At 35.4% G+C, this 26,560-nt stretch overlaps 1 protein-coding gene across 1 annotated transcript in view; it reads right to left on the minus strand.

The window, feature by feature from the left end:
• The window catches only part of LRP1B (LDL receptor related protein 1B), a 576,984-nt gene that overhangs the window by 434,093 nt on the left and 116,331 nt on the right, over window positions 1-26,560 (minus strand). Inside the window, 2 exon segments of the mRNA XM_087859483.1 lie at window positions 4,186-4,315; window positions 4,905-5,039. Coding sequence (XP_087715609.1) covers window positions 4,186-4,315; window positions 4,905-5,039 — 265 coding nt within the window.

A 26,560-nucleotide genomic window follows, 5' to 3' on the forward strand; every position in this document is an offset into this window, starting at 1 on the left:
GGAAGCAGGCTCCCAGCGGAGGAGACTGATGTGGGGCTCGATCCCAGAACGCTGGGATCACGCCCTGAGCCGAAGGCAGACGCTTAACGACTGAGCCTCCCAGGCGCCCCATAAATTATAATTTAAAAAGAGATTTTAAAATACCATCACATTGGAAGAGTACATTTTTATTTTTAAGTTTATGAGTGTGATGTAGACATATTCAATTGAGCCATTTGTTATATTCTAGGAATTAAACAGAAGCACACCCTCCCTTCACAGTCTTAATATATAAGGGCATACACATGGTTGTAGGCAAGGGGCTCTACAGGGGAAGGGGAAGTCAGACCCAACTCAAAATTATTTTATAAGCCTCCCCTCTCCTAATTTTTTCCTAGCATTTTCTCATTATGGCTTATCCTCTTTTACTTACATTTTTAACCTTTAAATTTTCAGTGCAATTTTATCCTGAAACTGTTAAAACTGTTTTCTTATATGTTTGAAAGTTTTGGTTATTAATTTTTGTAACGTTTACTAATATATGTGTGCATGTGTACTATGTAACACACACATGCATATGCATATGCATATACTGTAGCATGATTTTGGAGTTTAGAAAAACCTAACTCTCCCACATATCCACTTGAGAGCAGACTAATATTTAAAAGAGCTGACTCAGTTTCCTTATCTGTTAAATGGAGGAAATAATATTACTCTAGGTTTGTTGTGAGCTTTTAAATAGATTGATAGGGTAATAGAATTCCTGGTATATTAGATATAGGGTATATGAGAGAGACACCAAAGTTCATACCAAGTGTTTTGACCTAAGCAACTGAAATAACAGAACTGGCATCAACTAATGGAGGACTCATAATTGTAGAGAACGATTCAGTTTAGTTTTGAACCTGTTAAGGTTAAGATTTCTGGTGGATCTCCTTTTGGTTATCTTGCTGCTAGCAAACCCCTCCAAATTTAAAGGCTTAAAACAACAATAACTTAATTGCTTCTACATTTGTAATTTGATCAGAGCTCAGCAGGAACAACTCATCCCTTCTTCACATCCACCAAGGTGCCATGAAGGGTAAGGTGACATAACAGCTAGGGACTAGAATCATTTAGATTCACTCACTCAACATATCTAGTAACTGGTGCTGGCTGTCAGCTCGGACCTTAGCTAGGGTTGTTGGCTGAAACACCTACATTGGCCCCTTCATGATGTTGCTTGGCTTCCTCACAGCAGAGTGGCTGGTTTCTAAGAATGTCCCAAGAGAACAATGTAGAAGTTTTATTTTCTCTTATGATAAGCCTTAGATTTTACATGGTATCACTTCCATAATAGTCATAAGCCTACCCAAATTCAAGCATGTGGAAAAGATGCTCCACTTCTCTGTTTGGAAGAGTCGATATCACCTTTTAAGAAGAGCATGTGGAATGGCAGATATTATTGTAATCATCTTGGAAAATAAAATCTGCCACAGATTTGTAATCGAAAATGTTAAAGACGTAGTACATAACATGAAAATCTAGAGCTTAGAGTGAGGTGTGGTCTGGCTATCAACATTTTATAGTCTTTAACATTTAGGTGGGATGAGACTACCAAAGAAGAGAATAGCACCAAAGACTGAGTCCTGGGAACTCCAACATTAAGGTGTCGAAGAGAAAATGAACTAAGAAAGGAGAGCATGTTGGAATGACTAACTGAAATGGAAAAATCAAGAGAATTGGTTTCCTTCCTCCTCATAATGTCTCTTTGAAATCCACCTCCTCAAGGTCTACCTTAGTAATCAAAACTGAGTTTGTTGTGTATACTGTTAGGTCTGGGACCTTATACCAGCCCATGTGATGAAACATAACTTGTCTAAATATGTCAAAACAATCTCTTCCCTTTGGCTAGTGACTAATCTAAGGATGGGCATGTAACCCATTTCTGGTTAAGGGATAACAAAGGAATTGACATAAGGGTGTTTTTCTTCTCAAATACAATCTAGCAAGGAAAAGCTGTTTTTATCCTCTCCCCTTCTTCTTAAGTGTAAACATACTCCCTGATGATATATGAGGCATGTTGTAACAATGGGACCATACCACCAAGTCTAAGACAGACTATAACCTAGTAAAGATAACAGCTGGAAAAAACAGAAAGGAAAAACTCCTATAGGCTTACACTCTATAAATTTTTGCATCCAAGAACATTCTTAACCAATGCAGGTTTTTAAATTTTTACATCGTAATCTTAGCTTGAAGTGTGACAAATTGGAGGTGTTATATCTTTCTCCTATATTAACCTTCTTTGTTTCCTTTTTCACTGTACTAATACAATGACTTAACTTTATAGCATTTGTCAAGAAACTGAAGCAAATGATGATATAGGAAAGCCTACATACAACATAAAACAAAAAGGAAAGTTTGCAGATTTTCACGAGAGCCGATTTGATGTTTTACATAGATTGACTTCATTCTAAATCAGCACTGTGGGTCACTTGTCCACCCCTCCAAAAGGAAGAGGAGGCCTATTAACATAAAAATATCCGCCCTTTAAAAACAAACAAAAAACTCTGAAGTCAAATCATACTAGCAATGAAAGAAACACAGTGGTGGCAACTTATATAAAGTTTTATAATAGGACTACTTCTATATTATTGGTTAAGAGAAAAGCTGTTATCAGTCAGCATTTTATTCTTTACCAGCCACTGTACCAGGCCCTGGGGATAGAGAAATAAACCAAACACACATGACTTCTCTCCTCATAGTACAGTGAAGAATGGAGACATCATCCAGTCCCAGTGAAAATAGAGATACTAAGCAAATAAATATAAGCAAATAAGCAAATATTAGTGCACAGAATTTATATAAAAAAATGAAAGTAATGAGAGTACTAGGTATTTTGGTATCATAGAATAGAACAATCTAATCTGTTTACAAAGGCAGGGAAGGATAAATAAAATTTAGCCAAGTAAAAGTAGGAAGAAAAACACTGCCGATAAAGGAAAGTCGTTGTTCAAAGGGTAGGAACCAAAAAGAATAAGAAATATCTGAAAATATTCTTAAAACTACTTAGCCTAGCAGAGATTGAGATACCAAAGAGGCAGTAGCAGGAGTTTGAGACTGAATATTTACATAAGGCAGGATTAAGAAGGATCACAACAGGGGTGCCTGGATGGTTCAGTTGGCTGAGTGACTCTTGATTTCGGCTCAAGTCCTGATCTCAGGGTGGTGATCTCAGGGTCTGTGAGATCCTGCCCTGCATTGACCCCTGCAGTGAGGCCCATATTGGGCTCCTCCCTCAGCATAGAGTCTGGCTGTCCCTCTCCCTCTGCTCCTCCCCCACCTGCTCACAGTCTCTCTAAAATACATACATACATACATACATACATACACATAAATACATAAACAAATAAATCTTAAAAAAAAAAAAAAGAAGTATCACAACAGAAATTTTGGCCTTTACACAAAAGTCAATGGGGATCCCTCAAAAGGATTTAAACAAGATTATATTAAAAGAAAAAAAAATTCACTGTAACCTTTAACGATGTTAGGAGATGAATTGGGAAATTATTGCAGTGTTGTATGTGTAAGATAAGAACAGATTTAATTAGAGTGGGAGTTGCAAAGATGGAGAGTAGTAGATTGATAATATTTAGAAAGGAAATATTAACAGAACTTGATGGCAGATTGAATTCATTTCAGTTTTAGGTATGTACAGTTTGAGTGCCTATGAAATATCTAAATGGAAAAATGAAGATGTCAAAAAGGCAGGTAGACATATTTACCTGGAACTCAAAGGAAAAAAATACAAAGCTTGGGATGAATATGTTGTTTTGGTAATCATAGACTTATAAATGGAAACTGAAGCTTTAGAAATATTGAAGAATGAGGCTGGATATCAGCCATTCAGCAAATAAGTGAGTACTCATTTTGTAAAAAGTTGTAGGGTAGAGAATTGAGAATCTAGAAATATGTTGGTGTACTTACTTGGATTTACACATACATTAAAGAACTGCATAATAAATATAGCCCCATTAAATATATTCTGAAATATACATCACAGAGTGAAAATAAACTTTTTTTTTTTTTGCTAGGTGAAATATTGAGTTTCATTTCAAACATTATAACTAAAAATAAATATTAATATGGACATATGGATTTTTTAAAAATGAAACTTAAGAAAACTCACTTAAAACTCAAGATATATGTAAAGCTTAAAATTACCCTTTCTCTGGATGCACAGCTATAGATCTTGGTTGATCCAGGCCTTGGGAAATAATTACATAACGGAAAGAGCCATTGAGTCTTGCAACTTCAATTAAGTTGAAACCATGATCTGTCCAATATATGTTACCTAGGAGAAATACAGATGTGTTTATAATATGGTTGTGAGAAAGAAAATTATTTATTAGTTATAGCTAAAATTAACTTTCTGAGCATTCACATAACTATCAAGAAATCATTTACTTCCTATATTTTTTTAATGTGTCCACTTCCTAAGCGGAAAGCTGTAAATAAACTAATATGCAAATACTTCCCAATCTCACACATCTACAGTTTAAACCATATAATGATACATGTACATGTTAAAAATAAATTGAAACTTCTCTCACCCAAAGAAGGGATCTATTTTAACTTTCTACTGACCCCAGGCAAGAGAGAACTTCTAACACTTTTGTTTACCTGCCTCACAGTTCCCAGGAGATTTGGGCAAAGTTAACACTACATAATCTACTTCTGCATAAAAGCACTTGTCTAAAGACTCAAAGGCATTAGAAGGAATGAAGCCAAGAGCAAAAGAGACTATTTATCCCTGGGGCTAGAAGTAAAAAAAAAAAAAAAAAAAAAATTGTTATGAGTTGGAAACAGAATTTTTATGAAGGAGATTGAGACCCTAACAAAATAGGTACAAAATGGGAACAGAAAAAAACCATGGATTATACCAGCAATCCAGTCAATAGCTATCCCCTCCACTCTTCCCAAGCCATTGGTAATGATATCTTCTTTCCAAGTCTGATCTCTTTTAGCTCGGCTAATTTTATTGAAGCCCATGTCTGTCCAGTAGATGGTATCATTTTCTATGGATAAGACAAAAAGAAAAAAAAAAAAACAAAAAAAAACAAAAAAAACATACACATACACTATAAAAGGTATCGATATATTATTAGGATCACATTGCATTAATATTTTGGGGGTTATCATCCTGGGTATACTAGGGTATAAATATTCTTCAGGACAGTTTACTAACACAAATAGCAAGAAAGATATTAAAACAACATGAAAGAACCTAGTCAAATGGTTTTTTAAAAGTACTTTTGAAATAAATGTGGAAATGACCTATCACATCCTTGATTATTTTTTCTTCATTTTTCTACTCATTTAACTCAATAAATACTTATTTCACATTACTTTGCAATCCTGATATCAAACCATGCTATTTTGGACCACAGTTTTTCTCTTCATACCTATACCTGTGTCTGAGTTCTCTAAATGTAAAAAGAATACTACTGGAGATAATCAACAAAGTCTCAAAGTAGAGAGAGAATGGAAAGAAAGATTTCAACTATACCAAGAGTGTTTTAAGCATAAGGTCATTCAAAATGTATAAAGTCTTAAAAATGCCCTAGCATTCAATTATTCCTTCTGAGGAACTAGTTTCCCAAATGTCAACTACAAACCCCTTAAATTATTTTTCAAACTCTGATTGTACAAATGGGCTTAAGAATACTTGAAAAATGGCTCTATGCTATTACAGAGTCTTTAAATAACAGTGCTTTTTGAATATTTGAATGAAAAATGTGTCAAAAGATTATAAATGAAATATATGTGCATGCATACGCATAAAGGGTAGCAATTATAGACCAATGATTTTAAATATAGCCACCAGAAAGACACTGGGGACAAATCATTAAATAATAAATTTGCCACCAACTAAGTAAGTTTTTGTGTTGTGACCTACGTGGCCATTTGAAGAACAAATCCTTTAAGACCAATATAATTTCCGTCTGGCACAGTGACAGACTATGGAAATAAAGAAAAAGCAATTAGTATAATAAAGCCATTTATCAGTAAGTTTTGAGATTCCATTTCAAGTAAAATATAGTCTAAATTCTTTTGCTTGATTGAAAAAAGATTCCAAAACCCCCTTGTTCTCAAGAATGGTAAGTCAAATACATAATCGTTTGAAGCAGAGTAGATACCATTTTCAAATATATGTCTGGAAAGCAAGAATTTGTTTGATTTTTTCCAATTTTGTTAAATTATTAGTTAACATTTGAAAGAGTGAATCAATGAACAATAAACATTATTTTTGAATCAATACTAAGCATATGTCAAATCCAAATCTCTTCCACAAACATTAGACCCATGTATCTAACTGCCTACTTTGTATCTCCACTTGTATGTAGAGAAGGCAATCTTGGTATACAAAAGACAAATTCTGGATTTCTACGTGGAACACTCTCTCTTGCAGTCTTCCACATGGCAACTCTACATGCCATGATGGTATGATGGATGGTATCCCCATCCTTTGTTTTTTGGGCTAAAAACCTCATATTATCCTTGATTACTTTTTCTCAAACTTCACATCTAATCCATAACCCAAATACTCTAGTGTTCAATCTATCACCAAGCATTTCTGGTTCTTTTTATTCTTCTTTCAAATCATATCCATCATCAAACCACTTCTCACACTCTCTACTACTTACAGTGCAATCCAAACTACTATTAACTCTTGCCTGAAGCACAGTTGACTCTTGAACAACCTGAATTTGAACTGTGTGGGCCCATTCATACATGGATTTTTTTTTCAATAAATATACTGAACAATATTGATATAGTCACTGACAGACAATTTATCTCGTAGGCAGATGATGTAAACTTACAGCATCAATAAACTCAGTAAAGTATTTCTTTATTTTGAACGTATTTCTCTTACGATTTTCTTAGTAACATTTTCTTTTTTTACCTTGCTTTATTCTAAGAATACAGTATATAATACATAGAACATACATATAAAATATGTAAGTAACTGTCTATGTTATTGGTAAGGCTTCTAGTCAACACTAGGTCATTAGTAGTTAAGTTTTAGGGGAGTCAAAAGTTATATGCAGATTTTCAACTGCGCAGGGGTCAGTGCCTCTAACCCCCACGTTGTCCAAGATCAACTACATTGCAATTAGCTTTCTGACTTATTGCCCAGCTTAATTTTTGCCTCAGTACTCTCCTTTCCTCCCCAGTCCTTTCTCTGTTTAGGGACTATTGTTACCCTTTTAAAGTAAACAAGATCATTTCTCTCTTCTCAAACTCTCTAATCATTTGTCATCTCATTCAAGGTAAAAGTAAAGTTCCTTCCCATGACCTTCAGGATCTACCCACACCCTTCAACCCTCTCTCACCAGACAACCTTCCACTCTCCCCCTCACTTATCATCTCTGGTAACAGACCTTTCTTTGCCTATCACAAACCAAATACTTTCAGTCTAAGGTTCTTTACTCTTTCTGTTTGGAAGCTCTTCCCTCAGATATCTGCACACCTCTGTCTTAGCTCAAATATCCCCTCCTTCTTACTGAAACTTTCCCTGACTACTCTGTAAAAAATTATATCCTTGACATGCTCTACCCCACCTTACCAAACCACAGCATTTATTACTGTCAAACCCATTATATATTTATTGGGTTGTTCTTCAGTGCCTGTCTTATCTCATAGAAATGTAATCCCTGTGAGGGATGGGGCTTTATTTTGTTCACTGGTTTATCCCTGGCTCGTAGAATAATAATACCTGGTGCACAGTAAGCTCAAAGTAAACGTTTGGAGAATAATGAATAAATGTGATATGCTATACAAAGACTGGCTGGAAGGGGATACAGGAAGACACAGTTTTACCATGAGAAACTTTATAAGCTCAATAAGGAGAAGATACGTGCGTAAAATAAAAGACTAACAATTCACGATAGTGTATCATGAGCAGCATATAAGTAGTACAGGCAAGTAATTTTGCAAGAGTTCAAAGAAAACATTCACAACAATCTTCACAAGTATTAGAAAAAATACCCTATTTTGTATGGGAATCTTACTTTTGAATTACCCTCTAATAGCTCTGCCAGGCTGCAAACTCCTGTTTCATATAAACAGGAAATATTCTTTCTCACATACACCACTACATCTCCCATATACTTTTATTATTATATTGAGCTGAAATTGGGGCTTTACATTTCTTCTTAGAAACAAACTGTGGGAAGAGTGCCTGGGTAGCTCAGTTGGTTAATGTCTGACTCTTGATTTCAGCTCAGGTCATGATCTTAGGGTCCTGGGATCGAACACCAGTTCGGACTTTGTGCTCAGCTTGGAGTCTGCTTGGAATTCTTTCTCTCTCTCCCTCTGTCCCTCCCCCCCCACTCATGCTCATTCTCTCTAAATAAATAAGTAAATAAAATCTTAAAAAGAAAAAAAAAAGAAAAAAAAGAAACAGAATGTGAGATAATTCATAGGTAGGGATTGCAACTGACCCAACTTTAACTAATGTAATCAGATGTGTAGTAGACACTTCATGAATATCCATTTTGTGGATAATAGATTAATTTGTAACACTGAGGCTATCTCTAAATGGTCAGGCCCACTAGATCAAAGCACTGAGGACTGAGAATTTTCCTTGTATTATTTCTATTAGGTATATTTGGGAGATTAGTGAGCAAATCACTCACGTGGTGATCAGTAAGGAGGACCAAAACAATAGAAGAATTAAATCAGTCATTTATATCCAAATCCCTTTCTTATCAATTCTTTCACATACATACTGCATACCTACACACTTTAAATTGGATATGTTCACTAATATATAAAAATGTGTTTTCTTAAAAAAAAGAATATATTTTCTAAGATCTGGAATATCTGCAAAATAAACAAATTATGTCAGGAATGTCTTAATTAGGAATAAAACCAGGCTGAAAGATAAAATTTTACAACAAACCGTAAAGATACAAATGGAAATACATATAAATATAGAAAGGGAAGAAAAGACTATCATAACTGTGTCCTGAACTTTTTCCAAAATATGATATTTTTTAACTTTAATTATCCTTATTCAACAACACTTATAGAATATTTAATGTGTGCCAAACATTATTATAGGCTTAAGAGTTTGGTGGGGAACATGATAGACAGTCCTTGTAATCATGGAGTTCACTTCAGGAATTGAATTAAAAATAAACTGTCTTGGGGTGCCTGGGTGGCTCAGTCATTAAGCGTCTGCCTTCGACTCAGGGCGCGATCCCGGCGTTCCGGGATTGAGCCCCACATCAGGCTCCCTGCTCTGCTGAGAGCCTGCTTCTTCCTCTCCCACTCCCCCTGCTTGTGTTCCCTCTCTCCCTGGCTGTCTCTCTCTCTGTCAAATAAATAAATAAAAATCTTAAAAAAAAAAACCCTATAAATAAATAAATAAATAAATAAATAAATAAACTGTCTTAAGACATATGGTAATCGGTAATGTATAAAATAATCACAGGATTGGAAAATAGAATTTACAATTTAAGGTAATAACAATTATAATTAGCTCCCCACAGGTATAATAAGACACATAGGATAGTTGGTAACTATTTTCAAGGATTACGTATAGAGAGATTGCAGGCCAGCTACTGTGCATTGTAACCACAGGCAGAATTAAAAGAAAAACCACATACGGTCATAATGGTATTAGTCAGTAAAACAAGGGAGAGGCTTATTGACACTGAGAAAAGTTAAACTTTTTGAATTAAGTTGAAGAGCTGACCATCTACAGAACTAGATTATGCATAGTCCTGTTTAAAAATAGGAAACAAGAAATGTAAGTCTCTTAAAGGCCTTTCACCCCCAGCTGTCTATTTTTGTATGATTAATTAACACTTATTGATCATCTATTGTGAATACACTCATCTCCATGTTAACTTGGGTTGCTGGGTCTTTCCTAGAAAATTCAAAGTCCTGTTTCCCCACCTAAATTGACATACAATTTCAGAAAACACCATACCAACTTAAAAAAACAACCAGATAAAATATAGTGTATAAGGTTACCATGCTTCCCTCTCCTAATGAAATAATCACCAGCACAACAGAAAGACAGCAGACCAGAGTGCAAAAGTTTAGGGCTGGGATCTTAGCATTTATCATTATCCCTCTATTTCCCATGACACTTTCACAAAGTTACTTTGTCTCTCTTGTCCTCAGTTTCCTCACATATGAATATGAATATACAAATAGAAAGACAGAGATACATAGATATAAGAAAAGAAGGTAAAATTTAGATAACCTTTAGGGTTTCTTTCAACTCTTGATGTTTCAATGTTAAGATTTAATTTTTTGGTTGCACTTAAAAGGAATACAGTATCTCAAAGTTCTGCCCAATTTGAACTGTTACATAGATTTTCCTTTTTCTCTGTAATTTTTTCTCATTTTAACTAGCTCTGTTGTCTGGAGCTTAAAAAAAGCATACAATTTTTCCCAGAACATGCTACTAATAATTATTAAATCACATTTATTTTTTCAACTACAGACTTTTACACTTATCCTACTAAATGCTATCTGTTACATTTGATCAGTGATCTTGTCAATCAACTTTTTAAAAAAAATGTGTTATCCAATGACTCTTTTTTGTGATATCCACAATTTGATAAGTAGGTTTTCTTTTTTTTTTTTAATGATTTTTTATTATATTATGTTGGTCACCATACAGTACATCCCCGGTTTCCGATGTAAAGTTCAATGATTCATTAGTTGCATATAACACCCAGTGCACCATGCAATACGTGCCCTCCTTACTACCCATCACCGGTCTATCCCATTCCCCCACCTCCCTCCCCTCTGAGGCCCTCAGGTTGTTTCTCATAGTCCATAGTTTCTCATATTTCATTCCCCCTTCTGATTACCCCCCCTTTCTTTATCCCTTTCTTCCCCTACCAATCTTCCTAGTTCTTATGTTCCATAGATGAGAGAAATCATATGATAATTGTCTTTCTCTGCTTGACTTATTTCACTTAGCATTATCTCCTCCAGTGCTGTCCATGTTGCAGCAAATGTTGAGAATTCATTCTTTCTGATAGCTGAGTAATATTCCATTGTATAAACGGACCACAACTTCTTTTTTTTTTGAATTGCATTTGCCTATTTTTCTTTTTTAATTATGAAATTATAAATGACTACCATCTCATTGTACAAAACTTAAATGATACACAAATATAAGAGCAAAGACAGACACTTTTCTCCAGTGCTTCCAATCACATTCTACTGCCCATAGTTTTATGTATATCCATCTAGTCCCTTTCCATACGTTTCCATATGAATATACATACACACATAAATGCTATTTTATATAAACAGGATCATATATATGTACTGTTCCACACCTTGCTTTTTTTTTTTAAATAGGATTCAGTAGTACGAAAAACCCAATATTTAACTATTCCTGTATTTCTTCTCTTGCTATTACATTGCCAAAGTAAACATCTTTTCCATATATTTGTGGACATGTGTGTGAATTTCTTTGGATGGAGTTGTATACGGTAGATTGTTGGGTTAAAGGATATACTTTCTGATAGATCCATCTTAGCTTTCCCGAAGGTCTGCGTAACTTTTTACTTTCACGAAGTGTATGGAGAGTGCTCATTTCCCCACAAGTCTCACCTACATTTGATAATTTTTATCTGATGGGCAAAAAAGAAAAAAGAATCATTTTGCATTTCCCCGATTAATGGTGAGGTTGAAGTTATTTTCGTGTTTATTGGCCTTGAATGGTTTTATTAGGATTGTTTGTTCATCTCCTTTACCTACAATAGCTTTTCTATTGGGTTATGTTTGGATATATGTTGTTTTTTGTTCAACATCTCTTTCCCCATCCCCTGGTAACAGAATTCTTATTTATCATGGGGAATCTATTCCCTGTGGCTTAGATGATGAGTACATGACCAGGTCTGGCCTTCCTGAGTCCTGCAGCTCCTTAGCCACAGTGGTGAAAGAACAGGCATGTAATTCAAGGCAGACTAAAAAGAGCTTTCAACAGAACTTCTGTGGGGACTATTGGAAAGAAGCTTCTGCAGAGATCCTATGAACTAAGGACTATGTAAGCCTGAATTTGTACCACGTGCAGAGTCTGAGGAGAAACTCAAAGGCTAGCAGAAAGCAATGAGAACTCAGTTCTGTTATTTTTCTGGAGGCCCTAGATCTAGCTGTGCCTAAAGCCTGCCCTGCTTTTTTTTTTTTTTTTTAATGATTTTTTATTATATTATGTTGGTCACCATACAGTACATCCCCGGTTTGTGATGTAAAGCTCGATGATTCATTAGTCGCATATAACACCCAGTGCACCATGCAATACGTGCCCTCCTTACTACCCATCACTGGTCTATCCCATCCCCCCCCCCCCCGAGGCCCTCAGTTTGTTTCTCATAGTCCACAGTCTCTCATGTTTCATTCCCCCTTCTGATTACCCCCCCTTTCTTTATCCCTTTCTTCCCCTACCGATCATCCTAGTTCTTATGTTCCATAGATGAGAGAAATCATATGATAGTTGTCTTTCTCTGTTTGACTTATTTCACTTAGCATTATCTCCTCCAGTGCCGTCCATGTTGCAGCAAATGTTGAGAATTCATTCTTTCTGATAGCTGAGTAATATTCCATTGTATATATGGACCACAACTTCTTAATCAAGTCATCTGTTGAAGGGCATCTCGGCTCCTTCCATGATTTAGCTATTGTGGACATTGCTGCTATGAACATATGGGTGCATATGGCCCTTCTCTTCACTACGTCTGTATCTTTGGGGTAAACACCCAGGTGTGCAATGGCTGGATCATAGGGTAGCTCAATTTTTAACTTTTTAAGGGACCTCCACACTGTTTTCCAAAGTGGCTGTACCAACTTGCATTCCCACCAACAATGTAGGAGGGATCCCCTTTCTCCACATCCTCTCCAACAATTGTTGTTTCTTGCCTTGTCTATTTTTGCCATTCTAACTGGTGTAAGGTGGTGTCTCAGTGTGGTTTTGATTTGAATTTCCCTGATGGCTAATGATTTTGAACATTTTTTCATGTGTCTGTTAGCCATTTGTATGTCTTCATTGGAAAAGTGTCTGTTCATATCTTCTGCCCATTTTTTGATTTGTTTATTTGTTTCTTGTGTATTGAGTTTGAGTTCTTTGTAGATCTTGGATACCAGTCCTTTATCTGTAGTGTCATTTGCAAATATATTCTCCCATTCCATGGGCTGCCTCTTAGTTTTTTTGACTGTTTCCTTGGCTGTGCAGAAGCTTTTTATCTTGATGAAGTCCCATAAGTTCATTTTATCTTTTGTTTCTCTTGCCTTTGGGGATGTGTCATGAAAAAGGTTGCTTTGGCCGATGTCGTAGAGGTTGCTGCCTATGTTCTCCTCTAGAATTTTGATGGATTCCTGTCTCACATCAAGGTCTTTCACCCATTTGGAGTTTATTTTTGTGGACCACAACTTCTTAATCCAGTCATCTGTTGAAGGGCATCTCGGCTCCTTCCACGATTTAGCTATTGTGGACAATGCTGCTATAAACATTGGGGTGCATATGGCTCTTCACTACGTCTGTATCTTTGGGGTAAACACCCAGGTGTGCAATGGCTGGATCATAGGGTAGCTCAATTTTTAACTTTTTAAGGGACCTCCACACTGTTTTCCAAAGTGGCTGTACCAACTTGCATTCCCACCAACAATGTAGGAGGGATCCCCTTTCTCCACGTCCTCTCCATCAATTGTTGTTTCTTGCCTTGTCTATTTTTGCCATTCTAACTGGTGTAAGGTGGTATCTCAGTGTGGTTTTGATTTGAATTTCCCTGATGGCTAATGAACAGACACTTTTCCAATGAAGACATACAAATGGCTAACAGACACATGATAAGTAGGTTTTCTATATCTTTGTTCAAGGCAATAATAAATATGTTGAACTGAATCAAAAATATACTTTTGGCATACCACTTTCTGCAGTAATTGTGGAATCCACCATCCTTTCATATCTGGCTGATACAACCAGGAAGAACTCCTACCACAGATGAAGAGGCAAGAAATTCTCAAGATTCTCCCCTTTCCAGGAACTGGTCTGTGCTGATCTACTTTGGTTGATAGTGCTTACCTTGGGACATAAAGGGCAAATGACTGGCTTCAACTAAGGAAAGGCTTCAGAATGTGTTATTATTAAAAAGTAAAGGGAACCTCCATGCTATTCCTTATGTTCCACATATGAGTGAAACCATATGATAATTGTTTCTCTGCTTGACTTATTTCACTTAGCATAATCCCCTCCAGTTCCATCCACACTGATGCAAATGATAGGTATTCATCTTTTCTGGTGGCTGAGTAATAGTCCATTGTATATATGAACCACATCTTCTTTATCCATTCATCTGTTGAAGGGCATCTCAGCTCCTTCCACAGTTTGGCTATTGTCAACACTGCTGCTATGAACATTGGGGTGCATGTGCCCTTACTTTCCACTGCATCTGTATCTTTGGGATAAACACCTAGTAGTGCAATTGCTGGGTCATACGGTAGCCCTATTTTTTTTTTAAAGATTTTATTTATTTATGTGACAGTCAGCCAGCGAGAGAGGGAACATAGGAGGGGAGTGGGAGAGGAAGAAGCAGGCTCCCAGCTGAGGAGCCCGATGTGGGACTCAATCCCAGAATGCCAGGATCACGCCCTGAGCCAAAGGCAGACACTTAACGACTGCACTACCCAGGCGCCCCTATGGTAGCCCCATTTTTAACTCTTGAACACTGGGTGTTATGTACAACTAACAAATCGTTGAACACAACAACAAAAGCTACTGATGTACTATATGTTGGCTAACTGAACATAATTTTAAAAAGGCAAAAAAATAAAATTAAATAAAACACAGCACCTGGAAAATAGTAAAAAAAAAAAGGAGCTTAGTATTTTAGCTTCCTCCTCAGTTACTAGGATTTTTTTTTTTTCCTGCACCAGTGTTGAATATGTCTGAGAAGTAAAAATTACAGCGAAGCCAATAAAAACACTGGCTTTTTGGATGGGTCTTTTACAAATATTATAATACTTTTGTAAAAGATCTATACCTTAGTGCTTTTATCACACATCACCAGGCTTTAGTCTTGTTTTGTCTAGAATTCTAAAAGGTAAAGTAAATATAACAAATACAATCTCAACTTTGGTAAAATTAATGACATCTAACCTTAATTCTGAGAACACCAAAAGACTATAAATGTTCCTGGCTCCTATTATAATTGTTGTTATTATTTTGCAAATAAGAGCCAGTGCTATTGAGGATCAGGAAAAACATGTGAAGATGGAAAGAGTTGGTGAGCTATGAACTATCAGAATAAAAGAATAAAATATAAAGAAAATGGGAGAGACAGAACAGAAGGAAGGAAGGAAGGAAGGAAGGAAGGAAGGAAGGAAGGAAGGAAGGAAGGAAAGAAGGAGATAGGAATAAAGGAAGGGAAGGAAGGAAGGAAAGAAGGGAATCACACTTCTGTTTTATCATTGTCATAACCATTCCCATATGCTAACATGATTTAACAGAGAATATCAGAGATATAAGAAGAGTAAGATAAACTAAGACATTCTAAAAATGAACGTTCAAAAATGTTGTAATCGGTGCTTGATGCACAAGTTTCTTCTATCATCTTTTATCAGTATATTGTTGATAAATTAAAACCATTTTATAGCACTATGGGTAAATGTGACTGTATTTTGAATCCAGCACCTAGTGTAAGAAAGATGACTGGATGGCAACAAATTTATTGTTATGGTTAGTGAAGCTACAAAAATTAGAAGGTACTTCACAATTTATTTTTTAAAATCTTACCATAAATTTCCTTTTGCCTTCATTAAAACAAAACCAAAACCCTCTAGCATAAACAAATCCTTCTAAAAGGACCAATCAAGTTTGGTCATTAGATCTGGTAATGTGGAAGGATTTTAGAACCTAGTTCCTAAGGTAATAATTTGGTGAATGACAACATGGAAGCTCAGAATCTGGTTGACCTCTAGGAGGCTTACTTTTCCCAGGTTTATAAATGAATAAATTATATAAATTTTATAGAAAACAAGAATCTAGTAATACGTTCTGCTAGTACCTTCTTAGAACTTACATAGAACTTGTTAGGAAAGTCAAGTTAAACCCACAACACAAAGAATTACTTAAGGACAGCTCCAAATTGTGAGTAGTAAAATTTGCAAATTTGTTTAGCTTAATTTATTTGCCAATTTTTTTTTGTTTCCATCTTGTTGGACCCATTATACTCTATCCCACACTTTAAAAATAAAGACATTAATGTTCATTCCCAACAGCACATGCTAACTTATGGGAAATTCTTGTAAAGTATGCCTTGATTTCTTGATAAACTTCAGGCTTGAGTTCTAGAGAATGTTTTATCTATGACTATTCAACTATTGTCAGTTAGTGTACTCTTTATTACCTTATAGGGAAAGCTGTTAGGATTTCATTGTTGTGCTTTCAGCTTTTGTTCTTATATACAAATAAGGATTCATTATAAGGAGGCAACACTAAACTCATGGCACCGATGTTTGTACAGAAACTGCACTTTGTTAGGATCAGAAAGAACAATATCCCTCACCCTGCCATCTCTCCAACCCCCAACTTTTACTTGAACTTTAATTATTTTCTATCACTTTCAGATAAGCTGATTGCATACAACTTTCCCCTTTGAGGTTAAAAATATAAGGCTTCTCTATGGTTTTTATTGCCATTTATCAGCAGTGACCTTAACAGGTAGGCCCAGAAATTTAACTGTTCCTCCATTAACACAGGCTGCCTTAAGGTATCCAATTCATAATTCCTCTAGCTTTAGCTGATATGATGATTTCCAAACTGATTTCATTCTAAAACTTTGACACATATGACGGGTTACCTCCAATCCAAACCCTATTTTTTGTTCTTACAGAAATCACCTTGCAATTTTTGGAAAGAAGACAGTTTCCCACACCACTTCTACATTTTCTAGTCATCATACATCTAAATGCTATATTTTGTTCCTGATCTGTGTCGGTCATTTCAACCCAGATACTGGATTCAGCCCTTTTCCCTGATTCACTTCCTATAATCCCACCCACACATGAAATACAAATAGTACAATAGAATATGTAGAAGCATGGGATTGGGGGATAAATTATAACAACACAAAACTTGAAACTGAAAATTAGATACCCTATTCTAAAAGGAGCTCTGGTCATAGCTACCAGAGGTGATTTTTCAGTGGCAATTCTGGACTCACACTTATTGCCCACCACTCTCCTCCCACCTCATTTCGTTGATCATTCGCTCCCCTTTCAGATTATCCAGTCTCCAAAAAGAAACCCTCTGTAACTATCATCCCCAACCTCAGCAACAGGTTTGTCATTACACAGTTCAAACTCAGCAGTCCTCAAATGGCTGTCCAGTAGAATTGCCTAGAGAAGTAAAAAAAAAAAAAAAAAAAAATACTGAAGATGAGGGTTCACCTCAGTGATTTTAAATTGCTTAGTCTGGGGTAGTGTGCTGGTTGAGAATTAGTAGCTAATTCATCAAAAGTACAGAAAAGAAGAAAAACACTTGTTACTTAACAGGATCCAAGATCTTGTGAATTAGATTGCTATGGTAATGCTACCCAACCCTTATAACAATCTCACTGCTATTAATGGCTCACTACCAAAGGGATTTTCAGAGAAAAGAGGACGAGAAGAGCTTGACATGATTTCCAGAATACCACATTTGTTTTTTTTTTTTTCCTCCAGTTGGAGGAGGTCTTTAAATTGAAAATAAAAATCGAAAAACAAAAACATAATGTATTTTTAAATTTGTTGATTCTGATGAGAGAAACTGAAGAGACCCCATTAAAAAAGCTGTTGCATTTTTTTTTTCCTCCTTTGCTCCAGCTTCTATTCTTGCTAGGGCCTGCACCCCAAGCCCACTCTACACATGCCTTGTAATGCAAATAACATATGTCTTCCTTGTAAGGGACGAGATAATGCTATCTTTGGAGTCTTCCAGCACAACAGATAACATCTAAGGAGTGAACATAAATGTTCTCCAAGACCACTGACTCTAAGCACGTTGACACCAAGACCCCTGGCTTCAGGGAATAAGTGACCTATGAAGGACACCTGGACCTTGTCCTTCTGACCAGTTCCTGGATGCCTAATCACCAATAAAAACCTCAAGCAAAGAAGAGACTCTCTCCTTTCCTTTATGAGAATCCCTGACTCTCAGTCTGTCTGAATCTGTTCTCTCTGTATCTTCAGTAAATTCTGCTTTCACCTCCAACTGTTTCGCATTTGATTTCCATCTATCGTGGTCCTGCAGAAACCCCTCTGGGTCCTTGGACCCGGACTACCTGCATCGCTGATATGCCACTGGCCCCAGATCTGTCAGAAATCACTGCTCTTCAATCTATACCTGAATCAAGCTAAATCTAAAGGCAGCTCAAGGAGATTACTTTGTGTGGATCCTTCTTTATTCTCAATAAGCTGGCTTTTATTGAACTGTGTATGATATGTCCTCTGCCACACATATGTATGTATTCTTTACTTTATTTTTTTTCTTTTAAATTACATAGACATGTGAGCCCTGAAATTGATCACATTCCTGTCTCTGTACTGGTTAACAGAAATAGAAAAATTGTATTTGCTGCCAACTCTCAGCAAAAATACAGAATTTTACAGCATACAGTTTATCTCTAGTTTCATATTATTTTTTCCCTAACTTTTCTCTTAGAGCTCATTCCCTCACACCTTAATTGTTCATCTTACTGCCATTCCCACATTTTTGAAAGCACATACAATAATTTTTAGAACAAGATTATATATATATGTATATATATATATATATATATATATATATATATATATATATATACTTGTTTAGAGTGTAGAGAGTAGAGCGTAGAGAGTGAGAGAGCACGCACACAGAGGGAGAGGGAGAAGGAGACTCCCCGCTGAGCAGACTCCAGTGTGGGGGCTCGATCGATCCCAATACCCCAAGATCATGACCTGAGCAAAATGCAGACACTTAACTGACTGAGCCGCCCAGGCACCCCAAGATATATATTTTTTTAAATTATTAAATTATACTTTATACACAAATAACATCAGAGTCAGCTATACACACTGTAGGGAATAGCTAAGAAAACCAAGAAAATCCAAGACAATGTAAGAAAATGTTAAAATGGTGATTTTTACTTATTTTTGAAGAATTTCTATTTTAGTGTATATTTAATACAGTAATAATATATTCTTTACAAGTAAATAATTTGCTAATAAAGTAATAAATAAAAAACACATGTATTTTAAGTGAAATCTCTTCTTGTTTAACCAGTAGTTATACGATAATAAAGAAAGGTTTGCTACCATGAATGTGGTTGCTACTTTCCAATCATGCCAATTTTTGACATGCTCTGTGCCATGGCACACCAGCTGAAACCACTGGAGCCTACTGAGTGTTATGGAAATTAAGAGGAAAGCAAGGTCTGTCAAGGTCATCAGAAAAGACTTCAGGGGAGAAGTGAGTCTTTCACTGATCGTTGAAGATTGGGTAGCATATGGATTCACATTTGGAGAAATGCACAATATAGTTTACAGAAACCTAGTTGAGATAAAGAACCAATTTAATAAATGTAATCATCTTTATAATAATAGGAGAGATGACAAGAGCATTTCAGTAAGACTGGGGAGCAAAAATTGTGATGACAGCCAGTTGTGAATCCATCAGATACTGAGGTACAGATACAAATTAAGTTCTACTTCCTGTTCTTTTCCAACTTTGAAAGCATTTCTTTAAACATTTTGCAGGTTAATAAGGACCCAAGTTCTCGATATTTCATATTAAAAGGATTCAATAATAAAGTGCTAATGAATTACATCTGCTTCTTTCATTTTGAGAAAGGCAAATCAATACAAACGCTAATGGGCAATTTTCTTAGAGCAACAAATCGCTAAAGAACTCCATCCTTGTGAGTAAATAAAATAAAATCTGCAGACTTCAAAGGTTTTAGATATCTTAATCCCCTTAAAGTACAATGTTATGAAACCTTAGATAATGTACATTCTCTTTTAAATTACTCCTTTATCAAATAAGAACTACCTGCCCGTCTAGCTTTTGTGTCCTGAATGGAATTTGCATTAAACAAACTTATTATAAAAGCAATTCCATTTTCAGATTTTGAACTGTTTCCTCTCAGGGTAACAAAAAAGAATCTTTCACATTTTCTTAAGCATTCACTGTTTTTTCTCTTCAAAGCAATTGCACCGTGCTGTTTTTCACATGCATTAAGTTAGTTCTCACAGCCCTAGTGTTCCTAATTTTGACTTTCAGGTAGCATATGAGAACAAAAATGTGCTGTCACAGTCTCATCGGCTTCAGATTAGAAAAGGACCAATTGCAGCTCCAAGGAGAAATTGTTTTAATTTACTCTGTTTTAGATTTTCAAAGCTAAGCTATAAAATTGAGACAGCCTGTTGAAAAGATATGTCTTCAGGGGACACCTACTCAGACATTTCTTCAGGAAACCATCAACTCATTTCAGAAAACAATGCCGTCTGATTTCACTTTTATTTTCAAATAGGGAAAGACAAAAACCTGGTTCCTCAAAGGCTTGGTTTCTCGGTTATGCCTCAAATTAGTAAATCAGACAAATATGGAGTGTATACCCTAAAAACAGAGGCCTTCTCAGCAAATATTTATATATATATATATATATATATATATATATATACACACATTTTTTTTCATCATCACTTCTGGTGAAAAAATACCTTGAGTTTACTGAAGACAGGAATGTAACACAATAACCAAAGTCTTGGATACTGTGCTCTGAATTGAGAATCTCAGCTGGACTACTCAGTGACTCTATAACATGGGCAAGTTACTTAATCTTTCTGTTCAGTTTCCCAGTATATAAATAGGTAATAATAGAGATGCTGTGAGGATTGACTAAAGCAATCTTTGTTAAAACACTTAATGTCTAGTACATAATATAATAAAGCATCAACTATTAAAATTTAAAAACACAAAGTATATGATAAAATAAAAAGTGTAACAACTAATCAATTTGGTAATTTTATATGCTTTTGAAATTTTAATGTGGTCTTAGTTTAACATACAATCATCTTTATAAATTTAAAACTATAGGGAAAATATTTTGGTATTTTATTTGCAAAAGGAGAAAAAACTATTTTTAATTAATCCCATCCAAGGAAATAACAAAAGAGATAGAAAATAATAAATAATGAGACACTGCTATATATTTCCACTCACCATTTATGAATTTTTATATTAAAATTTAACATTGATTTGGATATATAGTGGCATCTCATATTTCAGAAAGGCAAAGTTAACTTTACTATGAAAACTTACACAGAAAATTTACTCTAAGAATTACTTGAAATTGTCAGTGTTTATTGTTCTTAAGAGCATGCCAAAATATATATAAACATATATATATATATATACACATATATATAAACATATATATTTTTTTTTCCTTAGGAGAGGAAGAAGTTGTTATTAACACTATTAGAAATCAATACAATTTGTCCTCAGTTGGTGTTTCAAATGCCTATGCATATCATTGAAATCATAGGTGACGGAGAGATATAGGAATCTTATGATATGATTATTTTCTAGTTTGATTACACTATTGATTTGTAGCTAACATGATAATAAAACATAGTCTATAAATGTGCACTGCTCAGACATTTGAAAACAAACAATGATTCTTTTTATGAACAAATTCCTGCTAAAAATAGAAAAAATGTATAAATCGATAATTTTTATTGAGGGCTATATGCATTATGGGAGATGACCAAGAAGCCTCCTTCAGTCTTCTCAGAGAGTCTATCACCTTCTTGTAAGTACTTGGTAGCCATATATAATACCCATCATCCCTTAGTGAATTGCAATTGTTTGTCGACCTATATTAGGAGTACATTAAAAGAAGGCAATATATTCTCCTCCTAGTTTGCTCCACAGAAGCCGGTGTAAGACTTTGGACTGCATAGATACAAAAGCTCATTGAATGAATGATCGAGTATGACTGTCTTCACTCTTACCATCCAAAAGTCAAATTCAACGTATCAGAAGATAAACCCATCAGAGCTGCCCACAACCTCCTCTTTACCTGTGCTCTCTCATTTGATGGGAGGAACAATATTCAACATCCAAACTAAAGACCTGAGAGTTATCCTCGATTCTGTCTGCATTTGTTTACCTTATCCCCACATTCAATCAATTACCAAGTTCTGCATGTTTTAACTGCTTCTTTGTCGTCTTTGTCGTCGTCGTCCTCTTCTTCTTCCTTTTATCTGCATATAGCACTACAGTTTTATTCAGGTCCTCACTATCTTTCTTCTGATTTATTGTGACAGCGTCCTAATGGTTTCCCTTCCTATAATTTTATTCTCCTCAAACCCATTCTCACAACTGTCGGGGTAACTGAGCTAAAATGCAAACCAGATCTTATCACAGTGTTCATGTTTCTAGGTTTCTCATGATCCTAGGATGAAGATCAGATTGTTTAGTAAGTCATACAAGGCCACCTATGAACAAAAACAGTAGCCTCCAAACATTTTTGCTGAGTAAAACAATTTGAGTATCTACCCCTAGTATATATATTTTCATCCGTTATACAGGTACAAAATACATGAAACATGCACAACAATAAAAGTTTTTAGAGAAACAAGAAAAAGTAAATATAAAGAGTTCGACTATTTTCTTCTATCTAACTAATTTATTTAGTTACAGGGTGTGTACTTTGCTTCCCTCTTGGAAAAGATTCAGCCCATAAATACTTCTTTGGTTTCGTCTAGTACACCTTCCTGTCTCAGGTTTGACTCTAGTAGAACCACTCTGCTTGCATCGCCCTCACTCACTGTACACTCAACTGTCATATCATTTCTTACTTCTACGCCTTTTCTCATGTCATTTTTCCTGCACCTCTTTCCCAAGATTCCATTATTCAGATGTTAAGACTCTTACATTCCTCCTCCAGGAAGTCTTCTTGACTCTCCCAATCTAGATAATTGTTCTCTTTGCTGCTCTCATAATAACCTGTGCTTATCTCTAATAGCTGTACTTAATACAGAGTATTGCACAGCTCACTTTTTATGCATCATCCTTTCCAGCACACTGAAACTGGTTTTTATTCATCTTGAATCCACAATGTCTATTTATAGCTTTCTGTATATGATAGTTGAATAAATAGAATAAATAGAATCAAGCAAATGGTAAAAAAAAAAAAAAAAGTTAAAGCAGAGTATTCTCTACACCAAAAAATGGTAAGATAAGATACATTGCTGAGAAGAAGTAATTTCATAAGGTAGTAATACTTATCAGATCAGCTAAAGAATATGCATTGAGTGTCCCAATTTATGAAACTATATATTCCTTCCTATTGCAAATATTAAAATCAGGTGGCAGGATATAATTATAGTAAGTAACATTTTATAATAAGTTTCATTATATATCAACTACAAGTTAAATGAGCAAAAGTTGGTTCCAGAAAGTTTAAGCTCAAGAATCAGAACACTTTTTGAAATTCTGAATATTTAAAATTAAAACATTTGACAAGCTATCAAAAAAAGATATAGTATTTGCCTCTCACTGTTTATTACCACTCCATAGTGCAATTATCTGATGTATTGTATTTTCTTGAATTAGATGAGACAAGCAGATCATGAATTGAAAAAGGTGACAGGACACATGGCGAGTTCATCATACTCTACGCTCTACCTTTTTATATATGTTCCAAAGTTTCCACGGTGAAAGTTTAAAAAGTGCTCCAACAGATTGAAAAGAATTTCTCATTTTAATTGTTATTCCGAACCAAATTCAGAAGCTTTTATGGTAGTAAAATAAAAAAATAATCTCTTATCTTTAACATAATTTGGATGGCACTCTCAGTATCCTACCCATGCTGGAAACTAAGAAACTCCAACAATTTCAGCAAAATTTTACCTGAACTGTACTACATTAACCACAAAATTACCCTCCCCGCCTCCAAAAAAAGAAAAATCCTTGAAGCAAAGAAAGTATTTATATGAGCTAGGTTTTGGAGAGTACATACTAGAAATACTCATATTCTTGGTCTCAGCAGAATTAGCAACAGGTTTACTAAAAATATAGTCTTGAAGCAGCACAGGCAAGGGGGTGATTTTTCACCTGAATTAAGACTATGCTAAGGCTGATAAAAGGTTAAAGATTTTATTAGAAAACTAGCTAGCATAAAATTTTTTTAAAAATTAAAAGATCCCCATATCACCTTGAATTATCAGGTAAATTAAGAGAGATGTAATTTAATACAAAAAAATAACAATTAGGCAGACTCAGACATTTTTAAAAATGTAGTAACAACATCCCAGAGAGATAAAGGAAAACAAGACTCCTCAAGCTATTTTCATTCAGTGAGAATACAAATGAAATAGTTTTAGAAAGTTTATGACACAACATCTTAAGAAGGGTAGATCAAGGACAAAGAATTATTCTGAAGTAGCTAACTTGAAATGTTTTCAGTTATCAAAGTAGAGATATAACAATTCTTTCTATTTACATATGCTATGTATGTGTGTGTGTGTGTATAGATGTGTATATTCTTTCCTCCTGCTGTATTACCTTGCGCTCCAAGCCTCTTAGATTTTAAAAGAAAAACAGTGACAGACTAGTAGATAAATAAATATATGAGTCTACAAAAGGAAACTCTAATGCTTCAGGAAATTGAGTGAGTGGAACTGCCTTCTTCCATTGGACTTCAGATTGAGTCAATGCATGCCATGAATAAGACTTTATTTACAATAACATCTGAAGCAAAACAATTAACCCATAAATTTTACAATATATGTCTTACTTTGTTGTTGTTTTACCCTAGCTTGTATGAAATTTGAGAAGTAAATCAGAGAGCTAACTAATGAAGACTATGTCCACAAAAACCTGTGTACAAGAAAGTCCTAAGCTTTATTCATAAAAGCCATAAACTAGAAATGTCCACAAACGTTCCTCAGTGAAAGAATGGATAAACAGGTTACGGCATATTCACACAATTGGATATTACTCAATGAGAAAAAGGAACACTACTAACACATGCAACAATATGATGATCTCAAAAATATGCCAAGGTAAAGAAAGCAGATGTTAAAGAACACCTTTTGCATAATTCCATTTATATAAAATGATAATATAGGCAAAACTAACCTACAGTGATAAAACTCACATCAGTGATGGCTTCTGAGGATAGGCATTAACTGGGTGGGAGCAAGAGAGAACTTTTGGAAGTAACAGAAATATTTCATGTCTCGTTATTTATTCATCAAAACAGAAGAAAGGCACACTTAGTGTCTGAGAATTTTACTATAGATAAATGACACTTAAATGCAGAAAAAATCAAAATATAGAAACATTTGTTTAAAAATCCCCTGTGATCATTTTTAAGTAGATAAGTTCAGCCTCATCTAATAAATTTCATCCTAAAAGACAGATATGCCTTTGGTATGCAGGACTCTAGGCATACATTTGTCTAACCTTAAGGAAATCATAACATAGAAGAAAACTCACAAGACAATAGATGATAACCAACTGGTAGAAAAGCACAGTACCAACTAATGGGGCAAACTGAAAACAAGCTCTGAGTACATGTTATCTTGAAGAGACATTTTCGATCATCGTGGAGGTATAAACTTGAATCCTGCTCTCTAGGAAAATGAAATTCTGAAAGGTAGTAAATAAATGTATATGAAGAACTATAAATTAGAAAGTACACTGAAGAAAATATGCAGAAATTGTAGAAGTTGAAGAACCGCTCAAGATGAGGATGTAGGAAGATCCTGAACTCATTTGTGTCTACAGCTACATATGAAACAATTTCCTTGTTAAAAAAAATTAAAGCCTGGCTGAGTGACAACCACACATCTGGCAAATGAAAAGAAAACCACATCAAAGCAGGCAGAAGACTGTGGGACACAGCTAGCCTTAAACCCCACCTCTGGTGCACAACCCACAATTGGGAAGTAACTCAAAATGCAGACCTTCTCCTTGAGGAGTGAAGTGATCAAAGCCTACATGGGGCACCCCAACTTTTAAGACTTGCACCCTAGAGATGAGCCCCCCAAATATCTTATTTTGAAAACCAAATGGGCTAGTGTCCCGAGACCCACAAGACCATAGCCATCTGAGAAATGGGCAGCGTGCTGAGACTCACCTGCCCTAGTGCCCCGTTCCCAGGCAGCTATTGTGCCCAAACTTAAAGTGAAGGAGGCTCATTTGTTTATATTAAAGTGCTGACCTGAGGGGTAGGGATCTAATCTAATCTAGGCCAGAGACTGGTGGGTGCCATCTGTATCACCCTAATATCTGCCTCTATGGTCACATCGCCTTTTCTTCTTTATTCTCTTTCTATCTCCCCCTAAACCTCTTTCTGTCTCCCCCTTAAAAGGATACTGTGACTACATTTAGGGCCCACCTGGATAACTGAGGATACTCTTTCCACCTCAAGATCTTTAATGTAATCCCATCTTCAAAGAGTTTACCATATAAAGTAACATTCACAGTTTCCAGGGATTAGGACCTATGGGGGGGGGGCGCTATTCAGTTTCC

The sequence above is a fragment of the Ursus americanus genome, chromosome 1, assembly GCF_024610735.1.
Source record: "Ursus americanus isolate L20-20 chromosome 1, mUrsAme1.1.p, whole genome shotgun sequence".
Classification (NCBI taxonomy): Eukaryota; Metazoa; Chordata; class Mammalia; order Carnivora; family Ursidae; genus Ursus; species Ursus americanus.